Consider the following 27,859-nt stretch of genomic DNA (forward strand, 5'->3'; position numbering starts at 1 on the left):
GGTAGGGTCGCCACCGAGGATAGAGTCCGGCTACTTATAGAAGTGGCAAGTATTCAGTGCAGCACCAGAGTGACTTGACAAAGCCCTGGCTGGGATGATTTAATTGGGGATTGGTCCTGCTTTTGAGCAGGGGGTTGGACTAGATGACCTCCTGAGGTCCCTTCCAACCCTGATATTCTATGATTCTATGATGGTTTGACTCCCTTGCCTTCCGATATGCCTGCCTCAGCATCTTGATCTTCTCACAGCACTGATGCCTGTCCCATTCGTAGCCTTTATCCAACATGCCACGACAAATCCTCCAAAAGGTATCAAAATTCCTATGGCTGGAGCAGAGCTGAGATTGCGCAGCCTTCTCTCCCCACCAAGCCGGTAGATCTAACAACTCCAGTGTACTCAAGGTGGAAGATCGTTTAGTGCATGGAGCCACCGTGGTCAGTTGGAAAGATGTGATATGAGCAGTCCACACCGAGCAAACAGAAAGTGGAATTTCAGAAATTCCCAGACCTTTAAATGGGGAGGGGCGGATGCCTGTGTACCTGGGTGCAGGGCAGCAAAGTTTGAACTGCTGAGCAGAGCAGTCAGGATGGGTATACCTCCTAGGGGCCATTTACAGTGACATAACCAAGCGTAGTGTCTACATTGACATTGTGTTGATCTAACTTTGCCGCAAAAAGCTCTATGCCTCTCGTCGAGGTGGTTTTATTTTGTTGGCTTAGCAAGAGAGTTAAATCAGTGAGCGGAGCATTGAAGTGTGTACACCTCCACTATTTTGTTGACAAAAGCTGACTTTTGTTGCCAAAACTGTGCAGTGTAGACAAGACCTTAAGTAGAACTGGGCTTCTTTTTCAAGGTGCTTTCAAGTTCCCTTGAGTATCAGCAGAAGCTGAAGTTGCTTAGCAATGCAGCAAATCAGGTCAGATCTATTTAATACAGATTTAGGAACCTAAGTTTAGGCACTCAAGTTTGAAAATTTTGGCCTGAATTCACATCTTGTTGTAATTGTGCTTTTTGCCAATGGAGTCTATGATTACCAAAATAACATGATGTGCCTGATAGTCTTTAATTAACTCAGCTAGTAGTTTATCTGTCTTGTTACTCTTCAGAACTGTGTATTTGGTGAAAAACAAGTCCAAACTGGCTTTCGGTGAGTTTTTGGTTAAGCCATTTTAGCTTTCACTAATTTAAGGTGACAAGCCGGAGAAGCATTACTTTTAAATTGCTTGTTTAGTTGACTAGTTTCAATTCTAATATAAAAGTGTTTGATTTAATTTATTATTCTTCTGTATCAAATTATAAGTATTGTGACTATTTGTAAATTATAAAATAAATGTAATGGATTTAATAAATATTCTTTAAAAGTGGTCCACAATTTAAAAAATATTCCATTTATAGCTGTATGTGAGGAGTGATTCAGAGTCACATGATGGGCATTCAGCAAATTCTAAGTATAAAACTTGTAAAGAAAAATAAGCACATTTAAAACTTAATGTGTTGAATGCCCCACTTAGCCTGGCTGCTGGAGGCATTCAGCACATATTTGTACAGTTGGAGGAAATTTTTAAAAAAAAGATGGCTAGGTCAATTTGCATTTTCAGTTATTACAAAGTGAACATTTAATTAGGCTTGTCGTATGAAGGCTCTCCATTCTAAAAATGTTGCATTCTAAGAGTGTCTCTAATAGTGTTATTGTTGTCTGTACAAGTAATTTTGGAATTGAAAAAATAGTCTGAAAATTAGTGATATAAAGCAGGAAAGAAGGAACAATCATAGAAATGTAGGGCTGGAAGGGACCTTGAGAGGTCATCAAGTCCAGCCTCCTGTGCTGAGGCTGGACCAAGTAAACCTAGACCATCCTTGACAAGTGTTTGTCAAACTTGTTCTTGAAAACCTCCGATGGTGGGGATTCTACAACCTCTTTTGGAAGCTTATTCCAGAGCTTTACTATCCTGATAGTTAGAAAGTTTTTCCTAATATCTAACCTAAATCTCCCTTGCTGCAGATTAAGCCAATTACTTCTTGTTCTGCCTTTAGAGGACACAGAGAACAATTGATTCCTGTCCTCTTTATAATAGCACTTAACATATTTGAAGACAGTCATACGTATAACTTTAAGGTTTTTGATGGGTCCAATCTATGCCCATTGATGTTAACTGGGTGTTTGTTACAGACTTCAGTGGGAGCAGTATCATGCACTAAATGGCAGCCTTTAAATCGCTGAGTCTGAAAATTTGGATTATTCTTAAGGAATATTAAAAACTATGACAGTCTTTCAAGGCTACTGGGGATATACTGCCAGAAATATTCATTTGGCTGGTGGTATTCTGGGAAATGTAGTCCTCTAAGAATTCGTGGGGATGGCTGAGTATTCTGACATTATTTTCAACAGCTTGCAATTTAGTTTTCTGAGTTATCCAAAATCTCTTTATTTTTATTTTATCGGTAATTTTTAAAATATCTCTGGGAATCAATAATTGGCTTGTCAATGAATTATTTTGTTCTGCTACAGTCATCTTTATTTTTACGGGCATCTATTATAATAAACAAAATAGTGTTTTATATTATTTGTAATATTATTGATGTACATTTTCCAACATACATTTTCTAACTGTCACATCCAGCAAATCTGATACAGAGCCCAGAAACATTCAGTGAATCAAAAATGTGTTTGTAACCCAGATTCAAAACTATTCATGTACAAGATGGAAGGCTTAAGGATCTACACATCAGATTTGAAATACCTAGCTTCCCTAGATTCACAGATTTGAATCCTGGAAGGGTCAATTTATAGCTTTAGTCTTAGACTCATAGACTTTAAGGTCAGAAGGGACCATTATGAGCAACTAGTCTGACCTCCTGCACATTGCAGGCCACAGAATCTCACCCACCATTCCTAACCTCTGGCTGAACTACTGAAGTCCTCAAACTTAAAGACTTCAAGTTACAGAGAATCCACCATTCATATTAGTTTAAACCTGCAAGTGACCTGTGCCCCATGCTGCAGAGGAAGGCGAAAACTTCCTACGGTCTTTGCCAATCTGACTCCGGGGACAGTTCTTTCCCGACCCCAAATATGGCTATCAGTTAGACCCTGAACATGTGAGCAAAACCCACCAGCCAGACACCTGGGAAAGAATTGCCTGCAGTAACTCAGAGCCCTCTCAATCTAGTGTCCCATCACCAGACATTGGAGATATTTGCTGCTAGCAGTTGCAGATCAGCTACATGTCATTGTAGGCAGTCATCATGCCATCCCATCCATAAATTTATCAAACTCAGCCTTGAAGCCAGATAGGATTTTTACCCCCACTGCTTCCCTTGGAAGGCTGTTCCAGAACTTCACTTCTCTGATGGTTAGAAACTGTATACTTTCAAGCCTAAACTTGTAGATGGCCATTTGTTCTTGTGTCCACACTGGTGCTTAACTTAAATACTTTCTCTCCCCCCACGCCACCCTCGGTATTTATCCCGTTGATGCATTTATAGAGAACAATAATCTCTCTCCTTAGCTTTCTTCTGATTAGGCTAAACAAGCCAAGCTCTTGAGTCTCCTCTCATAGAGTAGGTTTTCTATTCATTGGATCATCCTAGTAGTTCTTCTCTGCACCTGTTTCAGCTTCAGTTCATCTTTCTTAAAGATGGGACACCAGAATTGCACACAGTAGTCCAGATGAGATCTCACCTTAGTATAATGGTACTAACACTTCCCTGTCTCCACTTGAAATTTCTCGCTTGATGCATGCTAGGACTGCATTACTTTTTTTAACAGCTGCATCACATTGGTGGCTCATAGTCATCCTGTGATCAGCCAATACCCCCAAGTCTTTCTCCTACTCTCTTGCTTCCAACTGATAAGTCCCCATCTTATAGCAAAAATTCTTGTTGTTAATCTCTCAATGCATGACCTCGCACTTTGCACTCTTAAATTTCATCCCATTTCTTTTACTCCAGTTTACAAGGTCATCCAGATCACATTGTATGATATTCCAGTCCTCTTTTGTATTGGCAATATCTCCTATCCGTGACAATATCATAGCTTAATTCATAATTTTCAAATATAGGAGGAAATGTGAAAGCATTGTTAACTCTGCATCTATATATGCACTGCTTTTTATTACATTGATTTTTTGAAGGCTGTACTAGTGAAAATTTTATCTTTGTAACAGTATAAACTTCCTGTAGACCCACAACTTGTATTATTTGTGGGTGGCCTTAAGAAACTAGAACTAGTTCCTAGTTTGAAAAATTTGCAATGGAAATGGTCTGCAATACTTGAGATATATTCAGCCAAATTATTGCATACATTAAAGACTCATGCCAATGAGACAGTTGGAGATATGATCTGTCATTGGCCATCTATCCTATAAATAACTTGTAAGGATGAAGAAACAGACCAAAGTTAGTCATTTGCAACATGGTTTACCTTTATTGATTTAACACAGGATGATTACCTTTCTATGCAACGCTCCTTTTCTTTCCTGTGTTTTCCAAAGATGATATGGATCATGTTAGCACTTTTTGTGCTGAATGCTTCCAATGACATGTTTTCTATATTGTGTTTATTTTCTGTTTGTAGTAATGCCTACAAAAGCATTCCCAAACATTGCTGGTTTAAATTTAGAGAATGAAATAATTTTTTAATGTGGTCTCTTTTACTGATGCTATGTATCTTTTTAATTTTGGGGATGTGTACTCAGATGATTTCACTGGATTTATACCAGCATAAAATTGATTTCGGGGTCAGTCCTGCCAACTGGTGAGGGTTCTGGCCTTATCCAGCAAAATGTTTAAGCAATGTGAATAGTTCCATTTAATGGGACTAATTTGTGTGCTTTCAGAGTGCTCAGTACCTCCTAAGAGAGAGCCCTTAAACGATTTATGAATTAGGCCCCTGTTTGTTAACATAGAAAGCTGAGAAGCACTTAAGGAAGCTGGGCCATAAATTGGTTCAGCTCCATTGAAAGAGAATTTGGCCTCCTGTATGTTTTATGTTAAGCCATATAAAAATGAAACCATCTGAATGCTGCAAAGCTGTCTTTGAACATGTATATTCTGCATCACTTTCAGAACAATGAGAACTTATTATTTTCATTTCACAACTGTGTACTCTTTTGTACTGCATAGTATTCCATGAAAGGGAATAATTACAGCCAGATAAGGTTGTACTAATTATAACCTGACCTTTTTCAACAGAGTAACAGATCTAATTTTGTTGGTTGATTTTTTTTTTTTTTTTTACATAATTAACTTCTTTCTTAAGTTAAATGACTTACAATACCTCAATGCAAGAAATATTCTGAATCAAAACATTATTCCACTTTGTTGTTTTAACAGGAAAATGTATCAGGATCACATGAATCAGTATAAAGAGATTTTGAAACAACACAAAGCAAAATATGCAGAAAATGCTCTTGCTCAGGAATATTATATGAAAAAAAAAGAGATTGAAGAAATCCAGAATAGAGTTCTGAAACATTCTGAACAATTTAAATGGAAGGAAGCTACCCTTCTGGATATTTTAGGTACCAGTATTACCATATTGTACACTATTGGTATAATCTAAATAATAATAATTTATAGTGCATTGCAGATTAAAAGCATTGTACAAACATTAACTAATTAATCTCCTTCATAGGTAAGAATTATTTTCTCCATTATACAAATGGAGTCAGTGGCAAAACCTGGATTTCAACACAGGGCTTTCTGAGTGCTCATTCCTCTAGGCCACATGTCCTTTGGCTTGTGGTAACAGGTCCTTAGAGTATTCCATTGCACTGGAGGCTTCTTTTACTATTTTGAAGTTAATTTTCAAACATTTATTTTATGCTGTTCCTAGTATTGTTGTTATTCTACATCTGTATTATATTGCTCTTCTGTACAGCACTTCAGCATAAACGCAAAGTGCTTCCCCAACCAATTAATATTATATATTAATTGTCTTTGCAAAGAATATGACATTAGTGAATGAACATCCTAAAATGCAACTTTATTTTTTCAGAGCCTGCTCCTTTTAGGTCACTTTCTGATTGGGCATTACAGATGTATCCATGACACATTCTCTATGCATTCTTTACTGGCTGGTTGGTAGAAAAGTTTGTTTGGCTTTTTCACTATCTTTGTAGCCTTGAATGTGATAATAGCCACAAGAAATTACTGTAATTAAATTACAGCTTTACACTTAGACATTATTTCTGCAGGAGTTTTGCCCGAGGGAAAATTGAGGGCCAAATAGTACCCTCCATGAGTGGGGCCCCTGGAGGAAGAAAACTGAGGTTCCTTTCATGAAGTTTTTATCAAAATGTTCCAATAGAGAAGGGTGGGGCTTTGCTACACCATGGAAGAATAAGAAGATTTAGTCTCCAAACCTTGACTCAAGAGTCTGCTGAGGCTATCTGCACATATAGTATGTGCCTCTGCACTGGCTCCAAGGCCCCTGAAGCACCCAGCTGCATAATTACATTGTAGCTGCACTACAAGGTAACCTCCAGAGCAGCTTGGGGGAGGAAATGCTTTTCTCCAATCCAAAAGGGTTCCGCTGAACCTCACTGTCTCTCCACTGTGGATCTGGAATCCGAAAGGGCTCCAGGAAATAGGTGTGTGTGCGCACACATGTTGGAAACAGTGCTGTGTAGCTGGCTGGACCCCTCTTCCCACTTACTGCTCAAATACTGCCATTTCTTACCCATTCACACCCCTTTTTAGTTAAAATGGCAGTTACATGCATACAATTAAGGAAACCTCTGGCCCTCAGAACTTACTCATACAAAACTCCCATTGGCTTTAAAGGGAGTTTGCCTAAGGATTGAGTAAAAACTCTGGGCCAGATCCTTACCTCAGAGGGGTTGCCCTTTCATGAATCTCCCCGTTTCTGCACATTATGGGAGATCAGCCAACTCTTCAGCACCCCCACCACCACCTGGGTGTGGCAGAACTCTTTCAGTATATCCAGTGTCTGCACTGAGGGGATAAGGGTGTGATTGGGTGGGCTGGGACTCCATGTACCTTATCTGGAAAAGGGAGTACAGTCCCAGAGTACTTCTAGTGCCCAGTCCCTTACTGTGACCAGCAGGGAGTCCCTGTTAGTGCATCTCCAGTGGATTCAACACTAATGTGGAGGCACATAGCCTGCACGTAGATGACCCTGGTCTCCTTGATTCTGCAGGCTTGTGGGTGGCCCTTGTACCCTTTTTTGTGAGTGGACACACTCTACTCCCCTGACAGACAATGTAGGAAAATCTCCAAAAACAAATCATCACTAAGATTTCCTCCCCCAAATCTCCCTACAGCAGGTTTTAACAGTGCAGGTGACATTCAGACCCTGAGTATAGTACTTCAGCATATGACCCAGTGGGAATTTTACCCCTTATAGGGATCATATAGGTGTAATTCATAGACTGTGTAGATAGAAACTTTTTCAGTATAATATACATACAGATTTAATAGTTTAATGTCTGTATTCTTTGACATGACTGTCAAACATGTCATGTCATACATACGATACTCACTGATTCTTTAACATAAAAGTGCTTATCTGAGGGAAAAAACACAAGACGTCTTCAAGCATGCTGCAGTTTTTACCCAGAAATCTTTTGAACTAGAGAAAGAAGCAGATGAAGTAGAAATGAAAATTAATTATTTCAAACAGGTAACAGTGTATTAATATATAATTTAATTATATACAATTGTATTTTACATTTGTATATGCATGGATATACACTAATATGTCACTGTGTCTTTCTGTAGTGATAACAGTATATTTTGTTTCTTAGCACACAGGATGACTCCAGAATGAGTAATTACTGTATTGTTTCTGTTGCATTGTAGGTGTTCTATTTAGGAAAGGGGGTAATGTGACTCCATGAATTTATGGACTCTTGAGGATTCCCTTATATTGATCTCAGCTTACACCATCATTTTCCTCAAGGCACAGTGTCATGGTGGCCTCTCTTCCAGCTCAAGAAGGCTAAACCTATCAGTGCCATTCCTAAATGAGCCACAGTGCTCCCAGCTCCTGCTGGCATTTAAGATGTTTCAAGTTAACCTTGTGAATATGAATGCATTGTACCTAAATATGGAGTTCATTGTCAGAATGGCAAACATTCCTGTTCTCCTTTGAATAGATGTAATGCTAGATAATTCTCAGTCTCAGATGATCCTCATCTCCACAGCTTGTGCCTTTGCACCAGAGCTAAACATAATCCCGTTGGGTACCAGAAGCACTGCTCCCAGCTAGGTCCACCTTCCTAACGAGTTTCAGAGTAGCAGTCGTGTTAGTTTGTATTCGCAAAAAGAAAAGGAGTACTTGTGGCACCTTAGAGACTAACAAATTTATTTGAGCATAAGCTTTCGTGAGAGACAGCTCACTTCATCGGATGCATTCAGTGGAAAATACAGTGGGGAGATTTATATACACAGAGAACATGAAACAATGGGTGTCACCATACACACTGTAAGGAGAGTGATCAGTTAAGGTGAGCTATTACCAGCAGGAGAGCCGGGGGGAGAGGGGGAAGGACCTTTTGTAGTGATAATCAAGGTGGGCCATTTCCAGCAGTTGACAAGAATGTCTGAGGAACAGTGGGGGGCGGGGGGGAATAAACATGGGGAAATAGTTTCACTTTGTGTAATGACCCATCCACTCCCAGTCTCTATTCAAGCCTAAGTTAATTGTATCCAGTTTGCAAATTAATTCCTATTCAGCAGTCTCTCATTGGAGTCTGTTTCTGAAGTTTTTTTGTTGAAGAATTGCCACATTTAGGTCTGTAATCAAGTGACCACAGAGATTGAAGTGTTCTCCAACTGGTTTTTGAAAGTTATAATTCTTGATGTCTGATTTGTATCCATTTATTCATTTATGTAGAGACTGTCCAGTTTGACCAATGTACATGGCAGAGGGGCATTGCTGGCAAATGATGGCATATATCACATTGGTAGATGTGCAGGTGAACGAGCCTCTGATAGCGTGGCTGATGTGATTAGGCCCTATGATGGTCACATAAACACCACCCTATACCGGAAACCTACTGACCGCTATTCCTACCTACATGCCTCCAGCTTTCATCCAGACCACACCACATGATCCATTGTCTACAGCCACGCTCTACGATACAACTGCATTTGCTCCAACCCCTCAGACAGAGACAAACACCTACACGATCTCTATCAAGCATTCTTACAACTACAATACCCACCTGCTGAAGTGAAGAAACAGATTGACAGAGCCAGAAGAGTACCCAGAAGTCACCTACTACAGGACAGGCCCAACAAAGAAAATAACAGAACGCCACTAGCCATCACCTTCAGCCCCCAACTAAAACCTCTCCAACGCATCATCAAGGATCTACAACCTGTCCTGAAGGATGAGCCATCACTCTCATGGATCTTGGGAGACAGGCCAGTCCTTGCTTCCAGACAGGCCCCAACCTGCAGCAAATACTCACCAGCAACCACACACACCACACCACAGAACCACTAACCCAGGAACCTATCCTTGCAACAAAGCCCATTGCCAACTGTGTCCACATATCTATTCAGGGGACACCATCACAGGGCCTAATCACATCAGCCACGCTATCAGAGGCTCGTTCACCTGCACATCTACCAATGTGATATATGCCATCATTTGCCAGCAATGCCCCTCTGCCATGTACATTGGTCAAACTGGACAGTCTCTACATAAATGAATAAATGGATACAAATCAGACATCAAGAATTATAACTTTCAAAAACCAGTTGGAGAACACTTCAATCTCTGTGGTCACTTGATTACAGACCTAAATGTGGCAATTCTTCAACAAAAAAACTTCAGAAACAGACTCCAATGAGAGACTGCTGAATAGGAATTAATTTGCAAACTGGATACAATTAACTTAGGCTTGAATAGAGACTGGGAGTGGATGGGTCATTACACAAAGTAAAACTATTTCCCCATGTTTATTCCCCCCCGCCCCCCACTGTTCCTCAGACATTCTTGTCAACTGCTGGAAATGGCCCACCTTGATTATCACTACAAAAGGTCCTTCCCCGTCTCCCCCCGGCTCTCCTGCTGGTAATAGCTCACCTTAACTGATCACTCTCCTTACAGTGTGTATGGTGACACCCATTGTTTCATGTTCTCTGTGTATATAAATCTCCCCACTGTATTTTCCACTGAATGCATCCGATGAAGTGAGCTGTAATCACGAAAGCTCATGCTCAAATAAATTTGTTAGTCTCTGTGGTGCCACAAGTACTCCTTTTCTTCTTCCTAACAAGGTGTGTGTAAGGACAGAGCCATAGCCCCACACTCCTAACACACTGCCCAACTGAGCTGGCTTGGTGTGGAGGAAGGCACACTGTATACCTGTCAGTGGATACTCCAGCATGCACTGCCCAGGAGGCATTTTGGCTAACTTAACCAAAATTCCTTCTGTTGCCCTGTGGCTCCTCTGCACCCCGAGATTGTGGGCAGTGGCAGTAAGGCACAGTATGGCCCAAAATATCCAGGTTAGCTCACGGTCAGTAGTGTTTCATCCAGAATACTTTTAGCATAATAAAATATATACTGTATGGGAATTTGGAATTCCTTAAATGCTTGGGAAATTTTCTCCAGTCCAGGACCTCTTGGTGATATCTTCCTGAACAGTTTATCCTGAGTTCTTCCTGAAGACTCCCAAAACTTTAGAAGCTGGGAAATTAGTCTCCAACCTGAGTATAGCATTATGTAGTTGATGCCTTGTTAGAATTATTGTAATACATTTATGCACGTTAACCAAAAAAGAATTAAATGTTAATGAATTTTTAATATAGACTCTTATAGTTCCACTATGAAGGTGTGAGAATTGGAAATCACATAAAAGGATCGGATTATCTAAAACATACACATCTCTTTGTAAATGTGGAAGCTATGGGAAGAAAGATTATTCTCCCATGTAAAGATTTAGCATTAGGACAGATATTTTTGTTTCATCTGATATTAGTTTCATGTTTCCTGTATATATTAGTCCAATTCTTTATTATTTGCTCTTCTTTTGATATATTTCTATTAATTTGCTACTTGCTGGCTTGCTGCAGATTGATAAAGGATTTTGAAGGGGAACAATAGCCTAAATTGATCCATCACTGGTACAACTTCATTGTATCAAAGGCATAAAAATGATCAAGAAGCTCCATTGCAGTTCTATAAACTAAGGGACAGTCCTGCTTCCATTAAAGTCAATGGCAAAAATTAAGTCAAAAGTGCAGTAGGAGCAGAGTCAGTCCCTATTTGAGTTTTATTTATTTATTTATTTGTATTACCGTAGTGCCTAAGGACCCCAATCAGAGAAGGTCCCACTGTGCAGCGCTCTGGATAAACACTTAATAAAATGGCTTAGGGACAGTCATGTTATAATAATTAAAGAGCTAAAGAGCTCCTAACTATGAATGGATTTAGCAACATCAGCAGACGTCTGTGGCAGGGAGTTAATATTTTTCAACTTTTGACATTTATTTTATTCTTTAATTTTTAAGCAGTTTGAAAGGAGTACAGAAGATCAAAATCATTCTAAAATTATTGAAGGAAAAAATAAAAAAAATCTAGAGAAAAGGAAGGAGTTTAAAGAAAGGTAAACTTTTAAACTCAGTTCTACAGTCTGTAGATAAGTGTGATGGGGCAAAGCCTGGAACCCTGTATAGAGCCTGGGATCTCTGTGGCACTAGAATTTTCCCACAGTCCTGTGCAGAGAACCAGCTCAGCTTCTCCACAGTGGCTTCACCAGCCCATTGGTGTAGTCTGACTTCTGTCTATGGAGGGGCAGCTCCTGTCAGGCAAATGGGGCTATGTGTCAGGGAGAGGGGGTGGAATTCTGCGCCTGCCCGAGGCTTGCACTTTCAGGGGACAGTACACCTCCTGCTCCCCAAACTACACCCATGGTTGTGGCTATGACTGCTGCACATCTCATCTCAACACAAAGGGATTTAATTATTTAATAAAATTTCATATATCTTGGGTTTTTAGTAAAAGCTGGGGAAAACTTGATTTTAAAAAGCTGAATCTGTCTGAAGACATCTTATTCAGATCTGTTAGGTGTTGGTCTTTGATTCACACCACCACTGCTTAGATTTATGTATACATGTTGCAGCTGTTGAATATTGCTGCCGTTATTGTGAAATCAGAAGTAACAGCCACGTCTTCTTTGCCACACAAAAAGAGTTGTAAATATTTGGTGCATAACTAACAATCCAGGTTTTATAGGCTTCCAAATGTCATCTGTGATCAGTTCATTTTTTGAGCCACTTAAGAAATCTAAACCCTAATTTAATTCTTAAAAAAATGCATGATTGAAAGCTGTATAGACAGGATTAATGGCTTGGTAAATTAGTCAGTGGTCATGTACACCTAGTATGTCTTAAGGACTTGGCCTGATCCTTGTGCATTAAATTGTCTTGCATTATGATCTCCTTGTAAAATGAACATGATATATTTTTAAAGCTTTTAAATTAGTGTTTATGAGACAAAAAATGGAAGCATTTATCATTTTTACTATCCTTGAAATCTCTTCCAGAAATCTCCACTCATTGAAGTCTCTGTTTATCTTCTCACAGACTTAGGATGTGTTCAAATAATTTCTGATTATTTGGACATGTACATCAGTTGCACCTGAATAAATTTGTTAGCGTGCATCCCTGTCTCCTTTTCCCCCCTTTTGTTGGTAAGACTTCAGAAATAAAGAGAAGCAAAAAAGGCTAACAGTAGTCAAGACTAAATAAGAACGAACTGAAACTCTTCAGGTGCGATTGTCAAAAACACTTAAGATCCAGATCCTCCAAATTTCTCTCATTCAAGTGTGAATTAGGTACCTAAATACCTTTGACCTAAGTAATTTATGGACCTAAGTAATTTAGGAACACAGATTCCTTTGACTTTTTCAAAGGGATGTGTGCTCCCAAGTGACTCAGTCTCTTTTGAGAAATCCCACCCTCTGTTTATCAGTTATAGATAATGTGCTATTGCTCAGAAAGGTCAAAGTATTAAAAAATGACACTGACACACATGGTGTTCATGCTGTAGGTCAGGGGTCGGCAACCTTTCAGAAGTGGTGTGCCGAGTCTTCATTTATTCACTCTAATTTAAGGTTTCGCGTGCCAGTAATAAGAATCCATACGATCCAAGCTGAGCTGCGCCCCCTCTTGGCCCTGTCTGCACCCCTCACTGCCCCAGGCTGGGGCTAGAGGGCCACAGCTGGGGGCAGCTGCAGAGCCCCGGGCCAAGGCCAGGAGCAGAGTCTCGGGCCAGCGGCCGGGACACCAGGCCGGCAGCAGAGTCCCCCAGACCGGTGGCTGGGACCTGGGGCCGGGCAGCGGGCTGAGCAGGACCAGCAACCGGTACCCCAGGCCAGCAGCAGAGCCCCCTGGACCGGGCTGAGAGGGGCCGGCAAACCCCGGCTAGCAGGGGGCCGGCGGCCGGTACCCCAGGCCAGCCGCAGAGCCCCCCGGACTGGTGGCCAGGACCCGGAGCCAGCAGCAGGCTGAGCGGGGCCGGCGGAAGGAACCCCAGCTGGCAGGGGCTGGCGGCCGGTACCCCAGGCCAACAACAGAGCCCCTGGGATCGGTGGCTGTGACCTGGGGCTGGCAGCGGGCTGAGTGGGGCTGGCGGACAGAACCGTTGCTGACAGGGGGTCGGTGGATGGTACCCCAGGCTGGCAGCAGAGCCCCTGGGACTGCTGGCCAGGACCCGGGCAGTGTGAGTGCGACTGAAAATCAGCTTGCGTGCCGCCAAAATTGTTTGAGAGACAAAGTGCACAATTGTTTCCCAATTTGACTAGAGATTTTAATTCTCCCTTTGAGTATCTACAATATTTGTTTCCCAAATAAGAGATTTTTGTCAAAGCTGTCTGGAAAGCCTATTCCATTGACTGTAATTGTAATTCTTTCATCCTCTCTAGATCATGACTGATTAGATTTTATTTACTAGGAAAAAGTTCATGATATGTTCCAGAATAAAAATATTCATAAGGGGCTTGTCTGTACTATGAAATTTAGAACATGACCTTGAAGAGTCAGTGCCAACCATGAAAGCACAGGCGCTGTAGGTAAGGACAAGTCATGTTCAGCATCATGTCAGCTAGTCATGGTTAAAAATACTCAGCACTACTTGTCTTTGTCTATGCTGACTGCAAAGTCACCGTGAGCATTGTGTTAATGAGGCTCTTCAAGGTTGTGTTCTAACACAATAAATATTGTAGTGAAGACAAGGCCATGTTCACTGATGTCTCGCAGCTTCATCAAGCTAGGATAAAGAAATTACTGCTGTGGATATGAGATTTTATTTTGGCTTTAGAGCCTCTACTTTTGCCATCTGCAAAAAACCAAAAGAATTATCTGTTTTGCAATTATGGTCAAGATAAAGATTTCTTATCTACTCAGATGACTAATAACAGTATAGCTGAAGTAGATACTGAAGAAAAATTATCCTTTTTGTTTGTGCTGCAATTTTGAAGCTTTTGAACTTCAGTCTGTAGTTTGATTTTTCATTTAATGATTATCAATTAAGTCAGAGAGAAGGAAAGACCATATGATTTCTATGGATTTTTCAATGGCATTTTTAGGGGGGAAGTATATAACCACCTTGTATATGTGTTAAGTTTAACTCCAAGCTGATTTGAAGGTCTTTATTCCTAAGACTTCATTTAAATATTTATCTTTGTCATCTTAAGAAATTATGACGTGTCACTGAAGTCTTGTTTCAGTAGCTGTGATTGAAAGATGTATTTTCCTGGAATGATAAATAATGTAAAAATACTTTATTCCCATAGGGCCGGATTGTTAAAGGTATTTAGGCACCTAAAGATTTCAAAAGCACCTGGATGCCTAGCTCCCACTGGCTTTTGAACATCCCACTAGGCACCCAATTGCATCTTTAGGTATCTAAATACCTTTAAAAATCTGGCCTGTAGTATCAGGTAGTTTTTGCTCATAACCGCCATTATATCACAGCCTTGTCCAATTCAGTGCAGAATGAAGGCCTCAACAAGGTGTCACCAAACAGACTAGTCCTGAACAAAATGCAGCTACGTAGTCCTAGCAAAAGCTCTCAGTTTATCTCCAACTTTATCCATGGTTGCTTTTCAGCACTTGCCATGCATTGATTTCTATGACATCTTAAAATGACACCATAAGCTTTAATATCACACTTCTTTTGGAAGATTTAGTATCCACTATTGCTAGAAGTAATACATATGAATACTATAGCCGAAAGATTCTTCTCTTTTCCCGCAGTTCGTTTATTTTGTGCATTAGACAGCACTTGGTGTATGATCACCTGTTTAGTTCATTATGCCTCAATCCAGCAAAGCAATAAGCATATGCGTAACTTTAAGCCTGTGAGTAGTCCCATTGACTTCACTGGAATTATTCACTTGCTTAAAGTAAACACTTGCGTTCATGTGCTTAAGTGCACTGATAGATCAAGTCAAAGTGTCCTCTTTTGTGTGTGTGTTTGCTGTGTTATGTGGATCTTTCAGACAGCAACAGGGAAGGAAAAACTTTTGTTTTTAATTAGGAAATTTTTATTTCAAAATGACAAAATAATGCAAAGAGGACTTGAGGGCAGGTACCTGAAACTACTTTTATTTTTTTCTTTTATAATGACATACTTTCAAATTGACTGTGTCCCTTTAGTTATGATGATCAAGCCATTGCTACTTTCAGCTTCTGCTGTCTTCAAGACCTCTTGATGCTTGGTTTGCAAGCTTTAAGGAAAGTTTGAAATCTGATGGATTTCTGGGCTAAAAGAGTTTGGATCTTTCTTGAAGTGTGGCTCTTGGGAGGAAAACACCTTTGAAAACTCCACTTAGAATAGTCATGTTTTACTAAATTTCATTTTTAATTGTTAACTCCATTTTTAATTTAGGATGTTTGAAGAGATTGGAAATCTATATTTATTAAATGGGAAAAATCAACAGTATAAACCATTACATCTGCCTTGCATTCCTCAGAAATTAGTCCAATCTGTACAGACCTTTAGACTGTCTTCGCAAAGGACAGAAACAGGTGCAGTGTGTGTTTCTAATGATATTCTTTCTTTTATTTGTTTTGTGGGGGGCCAGGGGTGTGTGGAATTTGGTTCAAAAAGTAATGAAAATATAGAAACCATAGTAACTTATCTAATCAACAGTCTCTACTATGGCACTAAATTTGGACTTTCAATGGGAGTTGGACGTCTTACTGCCCTTTGTGCTTTGAAAATCTCCCCCACCTCTGATTCTTGTCTCTTCTCTGCCATAAGGGACATGACAGTATTTTACTCATTTTAGGTAAATCCAGTACAAAGTATTGAAATATTAGAAATTTTGCATTGATAAAATTTTTCAAATACAAATAAAATACAATAACAGCATACATTAGTTTACAGTAAATCGCCTGGTACTTCTATACCGTGCAATATGTTTCCCTCAGATCCATATTAAATGCCAAGTTGATTAGTTTTATTCACAAGTTCAATTTAATTATGGCACACTGTTTAAATATAATACTGCTAACAATGTTAAGTAATGTTTATTGAATAATGCAGGTGGAGAAGAAAGAGACAATTCCATGGACCATTCAGGCATTGCTAGTATTTCCTTGAGCCAAATGGACAATGAAATACAGGTATGCAGTTCTCCACTTGAGGACATGATGCCACAGAATGTGTTTTATTTGTTTAAATTAAAAGCACTTAAATATTTCCAGGGATACTGTATCTTAAAACTAGATAACACAGGGATGTAGATGGCTCAGGATTTGGTAATAGGGTAGAGAATCTTTCCCCCTAGGGTTGCTATTTCAAATCAAACTCAAGTCACTAGTGACTGAATGCTTTTAGTCTCTGATGGCCATTATGAAATGAGATTGGTCATCATACAATGCATTCCACCATTGCCCTCTTTTTCAAAATCCAGGTCTATGACTATGCCTTACGCACTCATACATGGTATCCAAGTCTTTTAAATGACATCAGAAGATTCACTTGGGCATGTTTAGCAAGATCTTGGCATCCTAAAACAGGGGCATGTTCCTGAATCACTGAAGAATCATCAGCTGGCTACCCCAATAAAGAATTTAATAAAGAACTGACGCCAAGACACATTAGACTCTGTGGTTGACAGCTCAGTTTTGAAGATTAGACAGGGAAAATAAATCAGGGCCCTATATCTTAAAGGCACAGACAGAGCCTCTCCATACACTGGAACAACCTGTACTTACATTTTGTCTCTCCCTCCCATGCCCAGAAAAACAGATTTTGTGGTATATTGAAATGTATTACAGCTTAAAGCAGATCCAGTAACTTATTTTTTTATGGAACTAAATATTAAAATAAATAGCAATCAGTAAAATGTACCTAGCATTCATATTTATATTTAATTGTGAATACAGGCTTTTCATTTGGAAAGCTGCTTATTTTATGCTGCCCCTGAATGTCAAAGTGCTGCTGCAGAATTTAATATTAATAATACATAACTGCAACAGATATACGTTGAAGCAATTGTCAAAGGAAAAGGTAGACTTATGGGCAGCTAGGTGTGTGGTGAGGGTGGCTTTTTGCATTTTTAGAAGAGTGAAAGAGGTGTATCTTTCAGCACTAGAAAGGTGATGGGGGCTTTCTTTTCCCTACTGCTTGTGGCAGTTTTCTTACCTGCAGTTCTTCCTTCTAGGAGAAAGGAGTATTCCCTGTCTCTCTGTAGAGGGAGAGGTATACATGGCTCTTTTCCCTCCTCCTCTTATCAACCCCAGCATTCTCTATCCCTATAGGGGAGTGGGATTTTCTATTGGCTCCTTCTTTCAATTCAGTCCCAGAAAGCTCTCATATCACTGGAGTCCACTGTCTCATGGTATGTCTGCACTGCAAAAACAGGGTATGTTCTTAATTTAGGTTAAAGCAGCAATGAAGACATGGCAACTCGGCTTTTAACTTTGGTTAGCAGCTACAGTCAAAGCCTGTAGAGGAGCCCGGTATTAAACTGTTAACCTGAGTTAATAGCCAAGTTGCTGTGTTTTCACTGCTATTTTAACCTGAATTAGCTAAACTCTGGATAGCTAACCTGATTTAAAAAAGACATTCACACGTGCGTGCATGCATACACACACAACGATCCTAGTGTTTTGCGGTTTTTTTCAAGCCAGTTTATAATTCAGCCCTCAGATCCACCTACTTCCCGTCGTGTCATCCCTTCAAGGACCATGCTAAGTATTATTCCAATTATAGTATTGATTTCTGGATTTCATATATGCCTTTATAGAAGAGTGAAAACCACAAATGCTGAATAACGATTGTTTTTGTTTTCTGTCAGCAAAGGTTTACACTGAATCAGACTATATACAGTATTGTAGCATTATGAAATCAGTACAGATTTTTTTTATGTTCTATAAGTTTTCTCTTCATCAATTTTCTGTATTTCATGAGTTAAGTTCTATTCCCATTTCTCCAAACATTAAGATAATTGACGGAATAGCTGGAACAATACAGTTAAACTAGTTCTTTCCTGGGTACAGATTAGTTCCAAATACATACAATATTAATTAAGGCCCTGTTTATGCAGAGGCTTAACATTAAGCATGTGAATAGTCCCTATTGACAAAGTTGAGCAAATGTAAATGTTTTTGCATGATTGGAGTCTAAGAGGTCTCGGCATAATTTTAACACACCATAATAGAACAAAGGAGGCTAAGCAGAGAAAAAGTCCAGTTATTTAGTAGAAGCACAGTATACTGATACTTAACATAGGATGTACTTTGGATTCACTGTTCACTTTGAGTCTAGTGAATCAGTTTTGAAAATGTCTCATAGCTAAAATGTTTCAGATAGTGAATCTAGAGATACGCTGAACCACAAGGCTATCTAACCCATGAGTAAATTACGTCTATTTTGGCCCCACAGCACTTAGCATCCACTAAACTACCTGGTTCCAGAATTATGAAATATTTTCTGGAAGATTTTAATGATCAGAATTTGTAAAAGTCATACATCAGTTGCAGGATAATGCTTCACAGGGCAAAAGATGTAGAGAAACAGGAAACACACAAACTTAGCCATATTTTGCCATCTGTTACACCTGTACAACCTCACTGGTTTAAAAAGTGTTGCCCAGGAGTACCTGATCGTAGAATTTAGCCTATTAACTGTATTCTCTAAAATCCCAAACAGGGTGAGATAAGTTAATGAGTGTCCTCTATTTGGTGCTCAGTTCATTTTGGTATGTGCTTTGCAAATAAAAAAAAGCCTTTAAGCACCTTATAAAGTACAGTGTTTCTGCTACGTAGGCATTCCATTAAGGCACAGACATGTGCTACACACAGCGTGTAGGACCACCCCAGGGGGAACTCTGCTGGGCGGTATTAGTTCTGCTTTCTGGAACTCCCCAACACACAGGAACTGCAGGCTCACTGTATCTCAGCTTAGGAGTGTGCATACATCGGCCTTTAGAGATGGAGGCAGGCTATGGCCCCACTCTCTGCATGGCTGTGAAGGAATAACTACCAAGAATGATTTGGGTTTGCTAATAGACAAATCAAATGTGGGCATGGAACATGATGCTGCCACAAAGACGCCAATGAGGTTTTAAGAGGGAAATTATAGTATTACTTTAGGAACCAGGAAATATTCCCCTCTGTACAACATTGTTGAGGTCATATTGGCAAAAGGACATCATTTGGGAATCCATACTGTAGAAAAAATGCTCATCTGGAGGTAATCCAAAGAAAAGCAGCAAAACAACAAGGTTTGCTTGTTATGACCTATAAATAGAGGTTAAGAGGACAGAATTTGCACAGCCTAAGGAAAAGTCAAAATATCATTGCTGAAGTAACAATTTTGTAAATGCCTTCATTTGAAATATTTCCTGTGTTCTAGAAATTTAATGAGACTGCAGGGTCTAACAATCCCAAAATTGCCAAAGTTCCATCCATAGCAAGCTTGCAAAACCAAATGCAGTTCAGGTAACTTTTTTTAGTAAACTTGTTTTCATTGCTGAAATTATAGATGAAGATGAATTGCATGGAAATAATCCACATTCAGACAAACAGCAGCATTATTTCTGTTTTCTTAGGTTGCTAGTTCCTCAGAAGCAAACAACTTGCAAGCAATGGTTTGAAAATGAAGCTACAGTAATAGGTAAGGGGCTATTTGAGATTTTTGGATGGAAGGTTGTATCAAAATGCAAGCTCCTCTATACCCAGATAAAACATGACATAAAGATGAGAGGCCAAATTTTCATCCTGGAATAAATTGGGCCTCCATTTTTGCACCTGCAATTTGGTTACTTAGGCAATTTAGGTTTGTAGATGCAGTGAGGTTCTGAGACATCCAAGTGACTTAGAAATTATAGACACAAATTGGCTGCATAAAAATGGAAGCCAGTGTCTGAAACAGTGGCCAGAAAGGTGTAAGAAAATGGCAAGTAAAGGGCTGTAACAAATTAAGTGATTTTGCTGTCAAGAATGGTCGAAGTAAGATCTGATAAATAACTTATAAATAGAAGGGAAACAAACACTAAATAAGAGAATAAAAGACATAGGAGGGCAAAGAAGAATTGGGAGAATAGGCACAGTAACTGTAGTTTTTTTGGTAAATTGTAAGGGAATAGGAATTTATTTGTGGGATACATGCTGAACAGGTACAAAATTAGAACAGAAATAAGAGAAGATAACCAATAATTTTAAAATCACAAGTCTGAGTTTTGGTTTCAATTGTATTTCCATGGTATTGTCAGGTTAAATCCTTGTCAGAAATTGTAGTGCAGTTTGTATATGTGAAGATCCTACCTAGACCTCCCAGTACTGCAATGTGGGATCAGGACCCACAATATGTGGGACACTGCAAGTCTCACATTGTAAATCCTAAAATTTAGGACAAAAAGTCTGATAACATTTCCCATTTCCCTCTGTATCTTTTATCTTTCCCATCTTGTTTTTTCCCTATCGCTAGAGATTCCTCTGTCACTCCTTGTATGGGGGTGCTTCCACATCAGCAGATCTACTTCTATTCTTGTGTCTGCTACTAACATTCTCAGAGAGTAGTAGCATCAGTCAGGAGGAACAGAGCAAACCAGGCATTATGATAGCAGCCTAAGCAGTGCTTCCATAATATTGGAACAAGTGGCAGAATGATGGAAAACTACTTGGAAAATGGCCACAAAGTGGGATTCCATTGAGATTACAGGACACTTGAAAAGCATTGTCATGGAATTTGAATTGGTTTGATCATCATCAAATGCTTTGCAGAATCAGTAAGATGAATATACAAATTCAGCAGCTTCAATACAAATGTTACCCAAACTAGTGTAAACGGTGGAGTCTCTGTAACTTGAAGTCTTTGGCTATGTCTACACTACAAAGCTTACAGTGGCACAGTGTACGGCTCCAGATGCGCTGCTGTAAGATCTCCTGTGTAGCTGCTCTATGCCGACAGGAGAGAGCTCTCCTGTTGGTATGATTAAACCACTGCCAATGAGTGGCAGTAGCTATGTCGATGGAAGAGCATTTCCTGCCAACATAGCGCTGTCCATACTGATGCTTTTGTCAGTGAAACTTACGTCAGTTAGGGATGTGTTTTTTTTCACACTCCTTACCAACAAAAGTTTTACTGACAAAAGTGCTAGAGTAGACATACCCTTTCAGTCATGATTCAGTAACTCAGCCAGGTCTATTCTAGGAGTGGGTGGGTAAGGTTCTGTGGCCTACAATATGTAGATCATGGTGGTCCCTTCTGACCTTAAAGTCTGCGAGTCTATGAATAGCAATGTAAAGTTAGTAAACATTTTCAAGTACCCTTTTCCCATATCAGGTTTCTCATTTTAGCTACAAGAACTATCTTTTTTTAAAATAAATGCTATTTGTTATTTGTGATACAAACAATGCCAACTTCTTTGTATAGGAAACAAAGATGCTGAATGTGCAGATAAGGGAGCAGCAAGTAAGTCAAAAGATTCTGCGTATATATCTCAAGTAAGTTAAATATTTTTCTTGTTTAACTAGTTATTTTTTTTAGAATAATGAGATTACTCTGCCTGAAATGAGATTACTGGCAAGAACAAGGAGAGCAGGATTTAGTCCTTGGTTTTTACAGCCTTCAATATAATCATTTATCTGCACATTAAAGATTTTTTTCAATTTTAAAATGATATGTTCCTCCAATATCCAAGTCACCCCTAAAGATAGCTTAAGTTCACTACACATCCTCCAAGATGTGACAATTTTTTAATTAATATACTCATGATACTTGTAAAAAGTAGAGCTTTCTGTCAGGGCAAGAAAGTTTTTGGATAGTGGTCAGATCGCTATGAAATACCATGCATTCTTTCGGCACAGTCAGCTTGTTCGTGACTCTAGGACCTCAATGAAATGACTTACTTCTATAGTTTTATCAGGGAGGAGAAAATGTGGTTACTATAATATATGAGTGTCCCTGAGATTCTGTTTTGTGGCTGATTGAACAAAGGAGTTGTTGCTGTAGCAAGCAAGCTTTAGTGTCTTCTTTTGTTTTGGATTATTAAAGATTAGTCCTCCTGGAGGGAATTTTTACTGAAAGCCATATCAGCTGGTAGTGAAAATTGTGCGTTTTATATCTATAAGAGCTCTGAACCTTTCTGTTATAAAATTTTTCTTCAGGAGGCTATGGGCTTTTTGTTGCACAATGAATTTCAGGTGGCTGAATAAAGAACTTTTATTAAGAAACCAGGGACTTCTTTGGTTTTTGTTTGTTTGTTTGTTTGTTTTTTAGAAACAACAAGTGGGCCAACATTAACTTGTGAAATTTTCTGGTACATGTTTGTGGATTTTGGTATTAATTAAAGTCACTAAATAATTAGAGTGTTACCTAATATGAACCTATTTTGATTTATTACTGTATTTGTATTATGGTAGAGATGTGCTACATTCAGATTGCCATTGGACTAATAGTTTGGGAATTAATTGTATACAGAGCCTGGTTCAAATAAGGTGGTAGAATGAGGTACAAATTATATTTCCATATAACAGTTGATTTCTCTGCGCAATACAGGATATTTACCTGGTGTAAGGACAGATGGTGATACTTCCTTGTTCCTTTTGCTGCATGAAGGCCATTTAGTTTCTACAGAGAGTAGATGTTGAGAGGATACACTGATTCATCACATACCTCAATCATCCTGCCTATATGCCCCTTCCTCAGCCAGCACTAGCCAATTTTGGGGCTATACTGACTCCTATAGTCCCGCAGCTGAGTGGTGCTTGTGGCAGCTTTCAGCCACTTCAACCTCTTCCCAGAAACTTTCTATCTTGGGACCCCTGTATCTACACTGGCAGAAGCTCAGAAGCTGTCCTATAAAATAAGATATTCAACATTTTTGTCCTTTCTACTTCATTATGTACAGACACATCACAGTGGCACCTAGAAGCCAGTGCTTAATTTGTGCCAGAGCTTGCCAGGGCTGAGCCCTGGCACCTCTAGGTGTGGCAGATCATAGCCTGGTGCCTCTGGGCTTGCCACATCAGTTATGAGAGTAAAAAAATTGCTTGAGCCCCAGCACCTATTTGCTTGAGCCCTGGCTGGCACCTCTTTCATTACAAATTAAGCACTGCTAAAGGCCCCAGCTGAGATCAGGCCCCATTTTCCAGCCATGCCAGAAGAAGAAAGACAGGAGGCAATGCATGTGGTTTAATTAGGTTGCAGCTTTATTCATTTAAAACATCTGGGCGCATCTGACAGTAAATTGTACAGTGCAGGTCATCATCATTTTCTTAATCATTGGCACATAATCCCCAACCTGGTACCCTGCCCGCCCCTTGTCTGAGGCAAGAAAGGAGCTAAAAAAGAGGTGGGACATCTTCCCACTGTACCAGACATAAGAGCCCCAACCCCCGCTTACTCAGATCTCTTTACGGAGAATTCCCTTCAGATCCTCTTCTAGTCCCTTTTGTCCGATAACCATATTCTTTCCATAATGAGTACATGCCTTGGACCTCCACCATGAGTTTTACTTACTGAGATGAGACATTATAACTTATCCCCTCAACCCCAGTCCACCGGGTCCCAGAACCGCTGTGGGGAAGGCAAAAAAACGCATTCCGCCTCCTCCAATCACGAGGTGAGGGAAAAATTTCTTCCCCACCTCCAGAAAAAAAGGGTATCTAGCATAAGCACACAGCAGGTCCTGAGGAAACATGGTCCCTAGGCAGATTTTATGGGTGGGTGCTACCAGCCCAATTCAGGTAAAAGAGAACGTCTCCAGGGCTGCATTGGGTATAAATACCACCCTCATATACTCTTCCAGTCAGCAGATCTCCTGCCTGGTCCAGTCCTTTCCTGCTTGTCCCTGCTCTGTACAAGTAAACTTTCCTCCCTTTCTCCATCTTTGCTACTAGTTAGGTGGGGGACCCTAATGGGACAATAACCCTTTTATTTGAGACAGCTGGACAGGGACACACCACATCAAACTGAGATGAGCACATTGTGCTAGGCGCTATACAAACGCATAGTAAGAGACAGGTCCTGCCCTAAAGAGCTTGTAGTTTAAATACACAAGATACACCAAGGAAGTGAAATGACTTGTTTGAAGTCACACAGCAAGTCAGTGGCTAATCTAGATCTCCAGATTCCCAGTCCGTTGCTCTGTCCTCTAGCCCATATTGTATCCCCTGACTCCCTACAGTACCTTAACTATGCGGAGTTTGTGGCAGCTTTCTGCTATATGTAAAATCTCTCTTTCATACACATTAAATATAGCTTTATAAAATTGGTGCACATCAGGTTTTCGTCAAAGTGAATTACAATTTTTAAATATATATTTTTTTAGAATTGCAAATAAACTGGAGTGAAACCCTAACCCTTCCCTGTTCCCACAAAGCTAGAGCAAATAGACTCTGTGCAGCCCATGTGAGTGAGAGTATGGGGCAGCTTCACAGACCCTGCACAGCTTCTCTATCATTGATTTCAATAGGAGCAGGATCCAGGACCGCTTTCTCTTGGCCTCATTTGATGCATATCCCTTTGTGGTGTGCTGTGTACAAGTGGTCACTTCTGCCATGTACAGAGGTTACAGAGCCCCGTGCACCCCCATGCAGGGGAACAGCCATGTGCATGGGCAAATTTCACCCACTCAGAATAATTAATAATTAAGACATCTTCTACCAGATTAAACTAAAGTGCTAAATCCTCAGTTGTAATGGACAAAGTTGCTATAGTGAAAAGCAGCCACAGCCTCCATGGCACTAGATATGCTCTAGATCAAATAGGAATTATTTATGGAAGTTATATTGTCTGTGTTATGCAGGTCAGACTTGGTCCCTTCTGGCATTAGAACCTATGAATTTCACTGGGGTCTCTGGGAAGAGCCAGCACAATCTAGAAGAGTAAATAATGCTGACTGTGAAGGAGGTATGGCCAGGTGGTGAAAGGATGTGCTGATTCAGTGTTTTGTACACAGATCTAAAAAACAAAAGAATTTGGTTGCTAAACACCAGGACTGCTTATTTCACTGAAACCACCACAGCCAGATAAAGGAGTATCCCATAGTCAAATATATATGTGCTAACAACCATCCCCCAACCAAGTAATGATCATCCACAGGTTTCTGAATCCTTAAATTGCACAATCTAGACAAAGGTGGGGAAAACTGAACTTTAACTGTGTTAAACTACCAAGATTGCACTTTGCAACTTGTCATGGTAAAGCTCATTGAGTTTTCAGATAAATGCAATTTTTGCCTGAGTAAGGACTGTAGGATTTGGTTAATTAAGGACAGGCAGCAAAGGCCTCGATTCGTGGGAAAAGAGTTACATAGTAGAGGTCAGTTTTAACTAAATAAGCCAAATCCTGGAATCCTTAATCAGGTTACTGAAACCCGGAGTGTGTTTGTACCTTTTTATTTCATAACCAATGTCCCATACAGTTATCACAGTAGAATTTTTGTAGTTGTTCCACTTGACTCTGTCTTCCAAATATAGGATTCCATTTATTGAGGTTCATAGATTCCAAGGACAGAAGGGACCAAGTCTGATCTCCAGTATAACTCAGGTCATAGAACTTCCCCAAAATAATTCCTTTTGACTAGACACTGCATTTTAAAAAGAAAAATCCAGTCTTGATTTAAAATTTGCCAGAGATTTAGATTCCACCATGACTATTGGTAAATTGCTCCAATGCTTAGTTACCCTCTCTGTTAAAAGTTTACACCTTATTTTCACCTTATAGTCTCAATTTGTCTAGTGTCAACTTTCACCCATCAGAACTATGTTTTAAGTTCTAATAAAAGCTCTCATTTTGAGTGCTGCTTGTAGAGAAGGATCTCCTTTACAAAAATATCACCTGTGTCCTGGTGGAGATTTCCTGTTCAGAGTTCAAGTGTCCATTCTCATCTAACCTTTCCTTTGGGAAGAGAGAATCTCGGTGAACTGAAGTATGTTCTCATGGTGATGTCCCCTAATTCCACTAGAGAGTACTGAAAGGTTATCCCTTTCCACTGCTATTAAAAGCATTAAATCTAAATAGTTCCACTGTGAGAAATATAGTGATCTGTTGGAGATGGGTAAGGTTGAGGTGGCTCTTCCATTCTAAATCCCTATTTTCAGTCTTTTCATAAGTTTTCCCAGTTTCTTTTTGTGCTGCAATTTTTAATGTATGGTCTCAATCCAGCTGTGATTTTTTGTAAACCACATAGGTTAATATGCAAAGGTAACTATAGTGTGCATATGTAGTGGTGTTGGTCCCAGGATATTAAAGATACAAGGTGTGTGAAGTAATATCTTTTATTGGACCAACTTCTGTTGGTGACAGTGACAAGCTTTCGAGCCCTGTGTAAACTTGAAAGCTTGTCTCTCTCATCAACAGAAAGTGGTCCAATAAAAAATAAAATATATTAAAATTTTAGCAGTTTATTAAAGTCTTCCCTTATTTTTTATGAATATTAAACTTTTTACCTAAACAAAGGAGACAAAAATACAGTCAATATATTTATTGATAAAAGGACTATTGACATTTTGTAAAAGATGAAAATGCCATAAGCTTGTTTTTTATTATGTGACATTTCTTTTTAACAGAATGTACACACAGAGTGTTTTATTAAGTCAAGTGAGGATAATCCTGAAGCAACAGAAGGAAGTAGTGAACATTTTCTGCAAACCCCTGAGATGCCTTTATTTATAAGAACACCAAAATCTAATGGGAAGAAAGCCCAGTTCCCTAAAACTCCTCCTTTTGAATTGTAAGGTTTTAGTTTTATTGATCTTTCATGAATCATGTGATGTTGATATGCATTTTATAAATATTTTGATTAATTTTGCTATGCAAAAACACACTTTTTTTTCCTGCAAGACAGTGCTGAACAATGTTCGGGTTTTATTTAAATTATTATGATAGCAAATAGAATTTTGTTTTAGAGGGACGTTCATACTGAAGCAGACTTGAAAGAGAACCTTTATACATTCAACAGTGTACTGGGCACTTATTCTTTGTTTTTCTTTTGCTTTATTTGGGGCATTGATGCCTAAATAAGAGATTCTGGGGGAGAAGGCCAACTTCTTACTCTCTTTGATACTGAAGTGAAATCATAATCCTGCATTTATGATCTCTCACTCTATTGCCATTGGGAAAACATAAATCTGATATTATTTCTTAACTACAGAATCTGCAGGAGAAAAAGATCTGCCTGTTTATGTAGCCAGAAATGGCACTGGCTTCTTTTGCTGCCATGTTAGATTTGAAATTCATGTCTAACTAGCTCTCCAGCACACTAAATCTTTTTCAGCATTCTTGCTTTCCAAATAACTCTCTTGTTGAGGATTTGTGTATATGAGATTGTATTTGATTGCTTATGTTTTTGTTTTTTACTTCCAATTTCTTGCCACATATTTCTAACAAGTTTAAATGTTTCCCCTGGTATGAAAG

At 39.4% G+C, this 27,859-nt stretch overlaps 1 protein-coding gene across 1 annotated transcript in view; it reads left to right on the top strand.

Moving 5' to 3' along the window:
- C6H14orf39 (chromosome 6 C14orf39 homolog) overlaps window positions 1-27,859 on the top strand; it is a 52,748-nt gene that overhangs the window by 19,834 nt on the left and 5,055 nt on the right. The window contains exons 3-11 of the mRNA XM_077820015.1: window positions 5,335-5,541; window positions 7,525-7,645; window positions 11,491-11,585; window positions 15,640-15,701; window positions 16,532-16,611; window positions 19,850-19,935; window positions 20,046-20,110; window positions 21,872-21,942; window positions 27,013-27,176. Of these exons, the coding sequence (XP_077676141.1) occupies window positions 5,335-5,541; window positions 7,525-7,645; window positions 11,491-11,585; window positions 15,640-15,701; window positions 16,532-16,611; window positions 19,850-19,935; window positions 20,046-20,110; window positions 21,872-21,942; window positions 27,013-27,176 (951 nt within the window). The remainder of the gene's footprint in view (window positions 1-5,334; window positions 5,542-7,524; window positions 7,646-11,490; window positions 11,586-15,639; window positions 15,702-16,531; window positions 16,612-19,849; window positions 19,936-20,045; window positions 20,111-21,871; window positions 21,943-27,012; window positions 27,177-27,859) is intronic.

The sequence above is a fragment of the Eretmochelys imbricata genome, chromosome 6 (genome assembly GCF_965152235.1).
Source record: "Eretmochelys imbricata isolate rEreImb1 chromosome 6, rEreImb1.hap1, whole genome shotgun sequence".
Taxonomy (NCBI): Eukaryota; Metazoa; Chordata; order Testudines; family Cheloniidae; genus Eretmochelys; species Eretmochelys imbricata.